The sequence below is a fragment of the Lagenorhynchus albirostris genome, chromosome 1 (assembly GCF_949774975.1).
Source record: "Lagenorhynchus albirostris chromosome 1, mLagAlb1.1, whole genome shotgun sequence".
Lineage (NCBI taxonomy): Eukaryota > Metazoa > Chordata > Mammalia > Artiodactyla > Delphinidae > Lagenorhynchus > Lagenorhynchus albirostris.
In genome coordinates, this window is record NC_083095.1 from 37,706,885 (window position 1) to 37,721,108 (window position 14,224).

At 41.6% G+C, this 14,224-nt stretch overlaps 2 protein-coding genes across 2 annotated transcripts in view; both read right to left on the reverse strand.

Annotated features, from left to right (window-relative positions):
* The window catches only part of SYNE2 (spectrin repeat containing nuclear envelope protein 2), a 329,548-nt gene that overhangs the window by 287,835 nt on the left and 27,489 nt on the right, over nt 1-14,224 (reverse strand). Inside the window, exon 2 of the mRNA XM_060141612.1 lies at nt 79-302. The gene's annotated coding sequence lies outside the window, so the exon portion shown is untranslated. The remainder of the gene's footprint in view (nt 1-78; nt 303-14,224) is intronic.
* On the reverse strand, nt 6,498-13,329 carry LOC132527790 (ADP-ribosylation factor-like protein 2-binding protein). The gene is made up of 3 exons (XM_060163834.1): nt 13,228-13,329; nt 6,989-7,214; nt 6,498-6,822 (listed from the first exon to the last, which is right to left on the reverse strand). Exons 1-3 carry the CDS (start codon nt 13,327-13,329, stop codon nt 6,530-6,532), a joined length of 621 nt encoding a protein of 206 aa, XP_060019817.1. The 3' UTR covers nt 6,498-6,529.

Here is a 14,224-nt window from a genome sequence, read left to right on the forward strand (position 1 = left end):
GAAGATGGTGTAGCTCCTGGCAAGACAAAAAGTTCCAATCTGGGGGTCTGAGAAACTTAAAAAAAAAAAAACTCCTACCTCCATTCATTCCACAAAGAATTTGTGATTTGCACATGTTCACCATTCTTCTAAGTGGAAATGCTGAGAAGTTTGGGAGAGGAGGATCGAGGGAGCTCTCATCAGATGACCTCATTTTTCTCAGGAAAATAAGAAGTCAGATCATCTCTTAGGTGTGAGGAAGCTAGGGTAGGGTAGGGTCCTTGAGAAATGAAAGGTTCTTGGAACAGGTCCTAGTCGAGAACCTGAGCAAACCAAGCAGAAAGACATACAAGGAGTTGGAAGGCATTGAAGGTACACAAAGACTGAATCAGCACTGGCTGCAAATGGACCCAAAGAGTATTTTGGGTTCAAGGATCTCCCAGGATGACCCAGGATGTGACTGATGCTCAGGTAGGAGTAGCAACAGCTGGTGACTTAATAAATTTCTACCAACTAAAAAATGTTCTAAAATTGCTCATGGACACAAGGACTTATGTTCAAGAATGTTCATGGAAGAACTATATATAGCAGAAAAAGAGGAAACAGCCGAATCCCATCAGTAGGAAAATGCATAAACTGTAGTTGAGTCATGCGAGGGAAGACTATTCCACGGCTAAAATGAATGACCAGTATCAGAAAGGTTAAATATCAAAACTAAAATGTTCAGGGGTGGAGGGCAGAGCAAGTCCAAAAGGATTGATACACTATGAAGTCATTTATGTACTTTATGTAAATTTTAAACACACACATACATATATGGTAAAAGAACAGAAACATGCGTGGGAGTGATACCCACAACTTCAGGGTAGAGGGCAAAGAGTGGGAGGGCGGGACTTCAGCTCTATAGCTAATGTTTCATTCTTCTAAAAAGTTAATATCTAGGACTTCCCTGGTGGCACAGTGGTTAAGAATCCACCTGCCAATGCAGGGGACACGGGTTCGAGCCCTGGTCCAGGAAGATTCCACATGCTGTGAAGCAACTAAGCCTATGCACCACAACTACTGAGCCTGCACTCTAGAGCCCGTGAGCCACAACTACTGTAGCCTGTGTGCCTAGAGCCCGTGCTCTGCAACAAGAGAAGCCACCGCAATGAGAAGCCCACGCACCGCAACGAAGAGTAGCCCCCGCTCACCGCAACTAGAGAAAGCCTGTGTGCAGCAATGAAGACCCAACGCAACCAAAAATAAATTAATTTTTAAAAAAAGTTAACATCCAAGTAGGATTATACTACAGATGTTAGAAATAGTCATCCTTTTTTTCCAGACCAAACTTTTAATTATTTTATTGAACAGCACATTAAATAATTCTCTAAAACAGGTATCTTAACTGATTTCCCTTTCCCAGATCATTTTACAGTTGCAGATTTTAAACTATTTTACCATCTGTTGACCCATTATGAATCAAACGTTATTAATAAAGTTTATGGTAAGTGGCAAATATGATATTTAACAAAACATCATTAAGAGATTCCATTCTTAACATTTTTAAATTGTAATAGAATTCTACTTAGGTTAGAGAGGAGAGATGAAATGGTTGAAAGAACGCTAGACTTAAGAGTCTGAAGAATCTGGCCTTGATCCCAGCTCTGCCACTGACCTCAAAGCCTTGGATAATCATCAGCCTCTGCAAGGTCCCGTTTCTTCATCTGTGAAATGATTTTGTCTGAGCCAACTCACACTTTCGTGTTCTTGCCAAAGAATCTAACCCGACGTTCTCTGCTGTGCATTTAAAAGCACTGGATTACAAGCAATAATCTTCCTGGAGGAACGCCTGAAAGACTGAACGTCCACCCATTCCTGGATGTGGTCTTTGGATCCGTTCCAGCCATCAGGGAGCTGTGAACCTGAACTGCATTGTTTTATCCCCCTAGAGAACTATTTTTATTAAAACGTATTCTGGCATAATCCCATAAACCTTACCAAGCAGGATATTATAGGAAACAGTCAAGAGAGACCTACCATTGTACTTCTTACACAGGAGTTCAGGAAGACAGTCTGTAAGCCACATAGTGTTCCTTTTATGAGAACAAGCTGTGGAAAATTCTCAGGTCTCAGTACCAAGAAAAATTGTGATCCTGAGCATTTATTCTTTTAATCTAATGACCATGTTATTTTTATAAACAAAGTTTCCCTCTCTTTATTTTGGCTGGTATAGCCTGGATCTAGCAACTACAAATGACTTTATGGAAAACAAGGTGCTATCCCACCGGCTTTATGCATCTACTCTTATTTTTCCTTCGCTGCAATATCCTCATCTATTTTTCTATTCAACTGAATTTTATATTTCTATGCAAACTAACTCAAAATTTCTCTACAATAAAGGAGGGTACAAATAAATGAGTTAAACAAACTCGGACTTTCTGTAGGACAAGATGAGATAACATGTAGCATGCTGAAAATTACAAAATGAGATACAAATGCAAGTTGTTCTCCATTGGTGAGACAGAAAAATTTATTAGTGGAAGATGAAATTTATGTGCTTTCAGTAAGTGAGATCTTTTTAATATTTTTCAATGTCAAGTCGCTTGAAGACATCCAGATTCCAGTTCTAAGCTCTAGGAAGAGATCTAATTTGTAGACAACATGGTGAAGCATCCCTAAAACACTGTGAATGACTTTGTGACTTACTCTATCATTTCTGCCAGGTTCTGTTTGTTCCTGTCCCATCTTCTTGAACTAAGTGCATGTCCCCTGTAGCCTCATTCCCATGGAGACCCTGAATCAATGGGGAGTCTTGTCTGGAAGCAATGGATTAACAATGCCTCTAGTGGGAGGTAGAACAGGCAGAGGGTGGGTGAGGAAGTACTAAAGGGCATAAATTGGCTTGCTATTATTCATAAGAAAAATATATTCCTAAGAATTCTTTGCACTCAAGAATATATTTTTTCAATGATTATACTCTTGGTGAATATATTCTTACTCTGCCTCTCCCTCATGTCCCCACTCCCTGCCCATCAATCTCCTCTCTCTTGAAGATCAGCAGTCCAGGCTCTGCGGGGTGTTTTTCTCTCTCCCTGTCCAAGTCCGCTCCCATTACAACAGGGCAAACAAAAACTGAAGTTTCCATAAAATGCCAGCATATAAAAATGAAAAGAGGACACCTTAAACATCACCTACATCTTCAAAAAGCTGTTAAAACCATTGTATATGAATTGTTTACATTTTCCAAACAGTAAAAAGAAACAAGCAATTAGGTAGGTCCACTTGCCATTCAGGAAACTGGCTTTAGGTGGATTGACTTTCTTCCCCAAGAAGTAGCTGTGTGACTAACAGATCACTTATTCTGGTCCTGACTCCAGGAATAACTTCAGCCCTGCGCCCAGCCAGACCAGCTAGGGCCCTGACTCCCATCGATCACCTAATTCTTGTTAGCCTCTTCCCAGCATTTCACGCTGGAGTAATCTGCAAGCATCCTAGGATCACAGTAGAGGCTGTAGGTCCTGAATGTCAACTTGAGATGCCTGCTAACATGGAGAAACCCAATCCTCACAAGTTCCACCACTGAGCCTACCTGTCCTTTTGGAGCAGATCCTTTGGCCCTGGGTCTTCTTGAGACTCTGGATTGCGAGCTCTGACAAGGGACTATGTTTGGTTCACTGTTGTATCTTTATCATCTAGCACAGGATGTGGCACAGAGTAGGTACGTAATAAATGTTTGAGGAAAGAGTAAAAGAGTGAACAAATGAACAAACTGGAGCAAAGTTATGGAGGACACTGTTTCTACAACTCTCAGCTCTCCTGTGGGAAACCCTCCATTCAACTTTTTTTTTCTTTTTTTTAACCATTTAATGCTAGGAAAATACTTCATTTCCTTGGAGACACAGGTTGGGTTTTCTTGTGGTTGTTTCTATATTATTTCTGCTCTTGCTTTCCCTTCTGAAAATAAGAACCATATAATAAGTGTTCCTTTTTTCACCTTGGATGTCCAGAAACAGAGCTAACTCTGAGGTCAAATCGTAGCAATTATGTCAGTCAAAGTTATGCCTGTTTTTCCCTGGCCTATGTCTCGTCTTTTGTTTTTACTTTTTATTGACATATAATACCTTTCTTATACATATTTGTTGCAGTCATCTTAAATCCTTTGTGAATAAAGTAAGGAATGAACAAATTAAAAAACTAAATAGGGCTTCCCTGGTGGCGCAGTGGTTGAGAGTCTGCCTGCCGATGCAGGGGACACAGGTTCGTGCCCCGGTCCGGGAAGATCCCACATGCCGTGGAGCGGCTGGGCCTGTGAGCCGTGGCCGCTGAACCTGCACGTCCGGAGCCTGTGCTCCGCAACGGGAGAGGCCACAACAGTGAGAGGCCCGCGTACCGCAAAAAAAAAAACAAAAAACAAAAAGCTAAATAACCAAATAAGCAAGCAAACCATAACTCAGAAAGTATATATATATATATATATATATATACACACACACACACACACACTTTTTTTTTTTTTTTTTTTTGGCTGCATTGGGTCTTTGTTGCTGAACATGGGCTTTCTCCAGTTGCAGCAAGAGGGGACTACTCTTCATTGCGGTGCACGGGCTTCTCATTGCAGTGGCTTCTCTTATTGCGGAGCATGGGCTCTAGGCTCTCAGGCTTCAGTAGTTGTGGCACAGGGGCTTAGTAGTTGTGGCTCGTGGGCTCTAGAGCGCAGGCTCAGTAGTTGTGGCACACGGGCTTGCTCCACGACATGTGGGATCTTCCTGGACCAGGGATCGAACCCATGTCCCCTGCATTGGCATTCTTAACCACTGTGCCACCAGGGAAATCCCAGAAAGTATATTTAACAAGGATGCTTTTTTCTTTTTTTTCCGCAAAACAACTGAAATTTTACTCATGGTACAAAAGTATTTAATAAGCACCACACTGGTACAGAAAAACACACAGCCTACAGCTAGCTCATTCTTTAAAACCAGAACAGCCAAGTGAAAAGTCAGTAGAGGTTCTTATTTTTACTTGAAAAATAAAAATAAAAACAACAACAAAAAAACAACTAAGGTACACATTGGGAATTGAACTACTATAGTTTTTCTTTCTAGAGATGTGACATCCATGTTTTCTGGTCAGTAATGTTCTATCAAACATTGTAGTAAACGAGTGTACTAAATCCAAGCAGACAGATGACCAGTAAAGCTGTTTGTTATCTCCTACTGAGCTAGACCAGTGGAACACTATCTTGGTAGGATTATTTTGACAGCAAGAAGGAAGTGCCGAGCCCCTACCCCAACAGAAAACCAAAGGAGCTGTTTTACACAGAAAGCGTTTTAAGCAAACCTGCACAAACACTAACATGCTCTAAGAAAAGGAAACCTTTTAGACTACTTCCAGCACACATTCAGTGGTGCCCAGTAAAATAGGAACACCAACACAGAAAGCATTTTTGCTTTCATAGCATCAACAGCTAAAAAGCACACAGCATATAATACTTTGATCTTGAAGTGAGTAATTATGGAAGTTCCAAGATTATATCCACTAGGTTAGCCTGAGTATTCATCTATAAAAATATGTTTTCAAAAACACGTAAATGAGAGTTATAGAAACAATGGGACTGCATCGGGACCAGTAGAAGACAGTGAAGTGATACAAGGACTGTACATGTTAAGACTAGGAATTGATTTTCACAAGTACCTTTTAGGTAAAGGACAACTCTCTAAATTGATTCCAACAGCCAAGACTAGCTGTGATAGTAGGAGTTTCAGAAATCTCGGAATAGGCAGCTAGCTTGAGTTAAACCCTAGATAAACACTCCCAGTCAAAAAGCCCACTGAGGCTGCAGGACTGAAACTCTGACCCATATAAAAAGCCTGGTGGGACATGCACAAAAAGCCTGGTGGGACATTCAAGGCCTGCTGGCTCAAGAGAGTTGGTGATGGTGGGTTCTTCCAACGTGGACACACCAACATGTATGCTGGGGCAGTGCCCCCCGGGTGGAATACTGGATTTGGGCTTGACACAGGAGCCAGACTCAGAAGCTCCTGAGAGAGATGTCTACTCAGGGAGGAGTACTAGGGTTACTGAAGACAAGAACGTGTCCCAGGAAGGTCAGGTAATTTTCTTCTGACCCATCAATACTTAACATTACCGAAGAGCTGCAGAACAGAATCTGTCATTCCAAAATGTATTCTTCTGACATCATTAGCCAAGCCTCTCCCAGTCTACTGGGCTGGTGATGTCTAGAAAGATCCCATTACCCGGAGGTGGGACCTAGGCCCGCAGATGTTCTGTCATAATACTTTGATCTTGAAGTGAGTAATCATGGAAGTTCCAAGATTATATCCATTAGGTTAGCCTGAGTATTCATCTATAAAAATATGTTTTCAAAAACACGTAAACAAGAGTTATAGAAACAATGGGACTACATCGGGACCAGTAGAAGACAGTGAAGTGATACAAGGATTGTACATGTAAGACTAGGAATTGATTTTCACAAGTACCTTTTAGGTAAAGGACAACTCTCTAAATTGATTCCAACAGCCAAGACTAGCTGTGATGGTAGGAGTCATAGTCATAGTCTAGCTGTCACAGAAGATGATCTGCACAATGAAGTCATCCCTAAACCGCTGCTTAAGTCCAGCCCCCAGCCTTCTTTTTCTGCTCGACAGTCCAGAAACATTTCTTTGAAAGCCAGAAAATCTGTAAACGTGAGCAGCACGTCGAAAATGTCACCGACCACTTCATCTTTATGGTGCTGTAGAGTTGTAGTGAAAGGCGCCATGTTAAATCCAGGAATCCGCTCCAACAACTGTTCTATATACTTTTCAACCAAAGAAATATATTCGTTAAAAATAGGTGTGTACGGGTTCGTGCCCCGGTCCGGGAAGATCCCACATGCCGCGAAGCGGCTGCGCCCGTGAGCCATGGCCGCTGAGCCTGCGCGTCCGGAAGCTGTGCTCCGCAACGGGAGAGGCCGCAGCGGTGGAAGGCCCGCGTACCGCAAAAAAAAAAAAAAAAATAGGTGTGTAGGTGAGCTTATTCTCTTCTGTGTCTTCAAACTCCTGGTAGTACTTGTCCATGAAATTCTTCTGTAATAACTGGAACATATCATCCATGATAATGTCCTCTAAATATCCAACCACAGCATCAAATTCTGCATCAGAGGCGGAAGAGATGGACTGCGCGAAGCTCTCTTCCTCTAGGGCGTCCGCCGCCGCCGCTTCCACAGCGCACGGGGGAGTGGGCCCGCCGGCCTTCTACCCGGCCCGAGGGCCGGGCGCAGCCTCCGCTCTGCTCCGCAGAGCCCCAACTTTCATCGGGAAGGCCTCGCAGCCGAGGCCTCAGGCGCCTCACAGCCCAGCTGGGTAGCGCCTGCGCACGACGCCCCGGCCTCAGGCTCCGGGGCTGCTGCCACGCGCGGCCGGGCCTCCAAGCCCTGCCACGCCTCCGACAAGGATGCTTTTTAATACACACACAAATAAAAATAAAAATAATTTTGAAATTCAGGTGTTCCCGAGTCACGGGGTATTTTTTAAAAGTTACAATTTCCTCTTTGATATCTCCATTTGAACTGTTCCCCTTCCTTCCGCTTTTTTTTCAAATAAATTCATTTATTTTATTTTTTTATTTTTGGCTGTGTTGGGTCTTCGCTGCTGTGCACGGGCTTTCTCTAGTTGCGGCGAGTGGGGGCTACTCTTCGTTGCAGTCCGCGCACTTCTCATTGCAGTGGCTTCTCATTGCGGAGCATGGGCTCTAGGCGCCCGGGCTTCAGTAGTTGCGGCACGCAGGCTCAGTAGTTGTGGCTCATGGGCTTAGTTGCTCCGCGGCCTGTGGGATCTTCCCAGACCAGGGATCAAACCCATGTCCCCTGCATTGGCAGGCGGATTCTCAACCACTGCGCCACCAGGGAAGCCCCTCCCTTCCACTTTTGACAAGATTTTTTTTCTCCCCAAATGGCCAGAATCCTTGGCCACAAAAAAATTGAATTGCCCTCAAATGTCTTCCTAGACGTATTTTAAGGTAAAATGCCTATTTCTATTTATAATGATTTTTTCTCTTGGATTTTTAAGGCTTCAGAGAAGTTGTGGTCCCAAACTATTCTGGAGGAAAGAAGGGATGGAGAAGTTGGGGGAATTCTATTAAATTTACAAAGCTGAACTAGTCCTACTGAGCTGTGGCCGAAATGGTTGCATAGTCACTGGCAAAATTCTGAAATGACTGAAACGTTTGGGAAAATATGTACAGGATCTCACTGTGGTTATAATTTTTGTCAAGTGTTTCAAGTAACATAACTGTACATGCGTTTTTACACATTTCTGTTGGGTAGCATTTCCCCACTGATGAAAGATTTGTTGTCTTCAAAATTCCAAACACTGGTATCTCCAAGATATTTAAAATAAATATTTCCAAATTTGAAATGTCTGTGAGCAAATACAACAGCCAGAAATATGTTGCCTGTTAAAATTTGTTTCTGAAATGTATTATTTATTTAGAAAAATATTTGCCAATTTTAGTGGCAGCTGCAGAAATGTTTTCACACTCAGAAATTAATTTGCTATTAAAAATGGGAAAAGGAAGAGTGATTTGCTTTTCCCATTTGGCCTGCGCTACTACAACCAACCCAAATTACACACGTCTTCATCAACAGATGCACCAGCTGCTGCTTGGCCAGGTACCCATTCTTTCTCTTTAATTGTGTTCTTACACAGGAAATTAACAAAATTAACCTTTTTCAGATAAGGGTCCATTTTGTCATATAATGACCAAGTCCCACTACAGCCCTCAATCACACATATATGATTGCTAAGTTTCTTGCTTAACTTAGAAGTTTTCTGACCAAATTTTATTCTACTACTCAAGCTTAAGTTAAATATTATACAAACATGAACTAAATTCATGTAGAGTTGAGCGTTCTACATGAGACCATATTAATTCATCCATTTAACAAATATCCACTGAGTGCTTACTACTTGCCAGGCACTGTATCAGTTACTAAGGATGTAAAGATGAGTAAGTGGGAAAGGTTTTCCAGAGACAGGAACAGTGTGCTCAGGATGCATAACTGACAGCAGTCACTAATTGCCTAGGAGAATCTAAAAAAGCAAGGCTTGTCCTAACAGGCTTAATGGAAAAGGAGCAGTTTTTACCTTCCCACCCTCAAGATTTTCCTGGTAAAGCAGGTAGGACCTGGCAAATGTAGACTGGTGGATGAGGAAGCTGACCAGGACAAGTGAATCTAGTCAAATTACATATCATTAATAAGTGCAAAAATAAGTTTGTTCCTCCAATCCACCACCACAACAGAGCCAAGGGTTAAGAAATGGATTAAATGGAAGAAAATATTTGCAAAATAATGCAATCAACAAGGGATTAATCTCCAAAATATACAAACAACTCATACAACTCAACAACAACAAAAAAAAAAAACCAATAGAAAAATGGGCAGAAGACCTAAACAGACATTTCTCCAAAGAAGACACACAGACGGCCAAAAAACACATGAAAAGATGCTCAACATCGCTAATTATTAGAGAAATGCAAATCAAAATCACAATGAGGTATCATCTCACACTGGTCAGAATGGTCATCATCAAAAAGTCTACAAACGATAAATGCTGGAGAGGGTGTGGAGAAAAGGGAACCCTCTTGCACTGTTGGTGGGAATGTAAATGGGCACAGCCACTATGGAGAACAGTACGGCGGTTCCTTAAGAAACTAAAAATAGAGCTACCATATGACCCAGCAATCCCACTACTGAGCATATATCTGGAGAAAACCATAATTCGAAAAGATACACGCACCCCAATGTTCACTGCAGCACTATTTACAATAGCCAAGACATGGAAGCAACCTAAATGTCCATCGACAGAAGAATGGATAAAGAGTATGTGATACAATGTAATATTACTCAGCCATAAAGAAAGAATGAAATAATGCCATTTGCAGCAATACAGATGGACCTAGTGATTATCATACTAAATGAAGTAAATCAGACAAACATCAAGTGATATCACTGATATGTGGAATCAAAAAAAAATGATACAAATGAATTTATTTCCAAAACAGAAACAGACTCACAGATTTAGAAAACAAATTTATGGTTACCAAAGGGGAAAGTTGGCGGGGAGTAACAGATTAGGAGGTTGGGATTAACATATACACACTACTATATATAAAACAGATAACAACAAGCACTTACGTACAGCACAGGGAAATCTCAGTATTCTGTAATAACCTATATGGGAAAATAATCTGAAAAAGAATAGATATACGTACATGTATAACTGAATCACTTTGCTGTACACCTGGAACTAACACAACATTGTAAATCAACTATACTCCAATATAAAGTAAAGTTAAGAAAGTAAAAAATAAAAAGAATGTGGTTATAATTACAAAAAAAGAAGAAATGGATTCAAGTATTTTTAGGGGGTGAAAGAAATCTTTGAAATCTAAATTATGTATACTGGATAAAAAGTCAAACTATAGTTCAAATTTATTTTCTACAAAATGGAATATAGAATTCATTTACTTTTACGAGGGTTTTTTGGTACTATAAATGTGTGTATTAAGGTAACTTTTTAATGTTACAGAAAACTAAAAAATGATAAAAATCTATCCACAGCTCCACCATCCAAATACCACCACTCCTAATAGTTTGGTGAATTTTTAGACTACTTTTATCTCTAACATAGGTTTTTTAATTTTGTTTTTATAGTGTTGTAATTATACCACAAAATTTTTCTTGATTCTGCTAAATACTAAGCATCAGTATTTCCATGTTATTAGTCTCCATAAACATCATTTTAATGCCTACATTGTATTTTTTAAATAAACTTATTTATTTTTGGCTGTGTTGGGTCTTTGTTGCTGCGCGCGGCTTTCTCTACTTGCAGTGAGCGGGGGCTACTCTTCTCTGCAGCGCGCAGGCTCCTCATTGCGGTGGCTTCTCATTGCAGAGCACGGGCTCTAGGAACAAGCATTTCAGTAGTTGTGGCACGCAGGCTCAGTAGTTGTGGCACACAGGCTTAGTTGTTCCACGATATGTGGGTTCTTCCCAGACCAGGGCTCGAACCCATGTCCCCTGCACTGGCAGGTGGATTCTTAACCACTGCACCATCAGGGAAGTCCCACCTACATTGTTTTTTTTTTTGCGCTGTGAGCAGGATATGATACATTGTATTTTGATGGTACATAAAAATTTGAATTAGAAAAGAACAGCAAGGATTAATCTCCTAAAACTTCTCAAGACCAGGGGAAAAAAAATGTTCTCTTATTGTTTAGCCTTCATTCATTTATTATTAGCCAGTAGTTTACCCAGAACATATTAATATATAGCTTGTATGCTTCTGGCACTAAGCTGGGTGATGAGCAAGATAATCAATCCTCGGAAAAATGATCTCCAAGACAAGAGGGATACATAATCCCTCACCTTATTGGATTCCTGGCCATTGTTACCACTGTGCTTCAGCTCTGTTCTGTGCAGATTAAATCAAATAATTAAGTGAGTTATGCTATGAGACTAATTTCCAGGACAGGAATGGTGAATGGGTCGCAATAACAAGGACCCAGGCTCACCTGAGCTAGAACAGAGGCAAGTCTGACCTCAAGATCCCTGCCCATGGTGAGAGAAGGACCAACACACATGAGCGCTGGATGGCTATCAAGTAAAGGACAATGCTTCCCATGCAGGCTTGGAATACCCTAGCTGCACTAAATCTAACCTGGGAAGCTGAACGGTCTTTGAGGAGGCAATGCCACATTGCAGAATTATTCCTAGACTAGTGGTTTACAGACCTGAGTTCTGGTTCTCATTCTGGCCCAAGCACAGGGAATGCATTTAACATATCTGAACCATAATTTTCCCCATCCATAACATAAGGGTGGATCTAGACATTCTCTAAGAGCCCTTCCAGCTAAATAAATCTGTGATTTTATGAGGCTATAAAAAGCAGGACTCACAGTCCACAGAAGTACCAAACCCAGCCATCTTACCACTTTTAAAGCATTATTTCAAACAACAAGAATGAAGAAAACACAGTTCCTTGCTGCTCTAGAAGTTACATACCTTCCAGTTCAATTACTGAGCTACTTTGAGTTGTGATCAATCCTCAGCCTCGCTGGCAACGCCGACAAGGCCAGGGCTGGGGTTTGAGCCTCTGGATCGTCCGGGAGGACAATCTGCTGGGTTCTCGAATGTGGCCACAAGATCAACACCTTCCCCATGGACCCACAGAGTGGGTGTGATGGATACAAATCTGCTTTTCTAATGCAAATGTTCAAGTATCACCTTGATGACTGAAGGTCACACTCTCATTACATGACATTCTCTGACAGTATGGAAACTAGAGAATAAATTCTCTTTATTATTGAAAAATTATTTTCAATTTTTCTCAAAATGGTTATTATTTCTATGTTATTAGGGTTAACTTTATAAATTCTTTAACAATTAGAGACTAATCCACGCCATTTAAAAAAACACAAAATCAATAAGACTACTACCCTGATAAGTATAAGATAGTCTGTCAAACAATTTAGATACATATTTACACAATATAAAATTGACACAAATACATCCAGTAAGTAAACAAACTTTGCACTTAATAATTGCCTTTGCGCCTAAAAATCACACAATGTACTCTTAAACTCACTCCTATTCTACCTACCTCTTGAAATCAAGGTCTATCACTTGAAAAGAAAAAAAGGAACAAAATGTCATATAATAAACAAGTGGACAACAGAGCATGCATTCCACCCTGTCTTACAGGAATTACAGTCTGTTAGTCTTATCAAAAAAATCATTACTCATCTGAAGATGATAAAGCCAAAAAGAAAAAAAAAAGTACCACATGGACACAGGGCGGGAATGGAAGGGTGGGACGAATTGGGAGATTAGAATTGACATATATACACTACCACGTGTAAAATAGATAGCTAGTGGGAACATGCTTATAAAGCACTGGAAGCTCAGCTCGGTGCTCTGTGATAACCTAGATGGGTGGGATGGGGCGGGGGGGAGGTCAAAGAGGGAGGGGATATAGGTATACATATAGCTGATTCACTTCACTGTACAGCAGAAACTAATACAACATTGTAAAGCAATTTTACTGCAATTAAAAAAATAAAAGAAAATAAAATTTTAAAAAAGTACCATCAGCTCTCAATGACCCAAGCACACATATTTCTTATGTTGCATTAGTCAGAGTCCCCTTGCTCAACCAAGGACATTAAACAGAGGTGATAAGTTTGTGTGTCTGCCTGTATGTACACCTTTGCAGGTAATGAGTCCACCCAACAGTACATTCGGAATCTTTTTCGAGACAGAGCCAGTGCGGGTGTTAAAGCTACTTTCACCCTGTGAAATGGCGTCATCATCTGTCCGTGCTAGTACACATGGGGTTGTAGGGCTCAGTCACTAGAAAGTAGTAAGATCCCATGTTGATGGCGGGGAGGGTAGGCGGGTGGCCAAGTACAATTAAGAAAATAGCATCCATTCAACTTGCTTATTCTCAGAACATCTTCCCTCAGTTTCAATTAAGTGTTCAGTAAATGCAAGCTGAATATCTTGAATGAACACGCAGCCAACTGCATACTGAACACATATCTAACGGCGCTACCTCCACGACTCACAGCTCAACATAGTCAAAGTAGAACAGGTGACTTCACTTCTGGCCATGAAGGAATTACAGTATCCACAGTCAACCTTCTTCTAGGAAAAAAAATTATTTTTAACAGGAAGCATTTTAAGAGTACAACAGGCAGTGTGGGAGGGTCATCCTTCTGAGAGGGAAACAAGCGAGGTGAGCCCCAAGATTGTCCGTGCTTTCTACCTGGAGACAACGCGCAGACCTCAGCGCTTCGAGGGGAACGCCAGATAGAACAGGGCAACCTCGCAGAGATCAGAATTCACAAAGGCTGAGATGGCCAAAGCAGAGAAGGAAGCAGGGCTGGGAAGAGGATGAGATGAGATGAGCTGCAAAGCGGGCTCCTGAACAGCCTCTCCCAACCCCACAGTGGGCTCAGGAGGCGAAATGGCCCTTCAGAGCTGTCCTGACTTGGTGTAGACGGTCCTCACACTTCTACTTCATCAGTCACTAGAGGTGGGGCCCCTGCATCCCCACCCGCCCCTGTGAAGGGGCGTAACACCGGGAGAGGTGGCTTGCTGCCGCCGGGGCGATCCCGGAAAGGCTGGCAGCCCTCCCAGAGGCTGGGAGACCTGGGCTGAGTTCTTAAGGTCATCAGTCTAGTGATCTTACTTCCCTGCTTA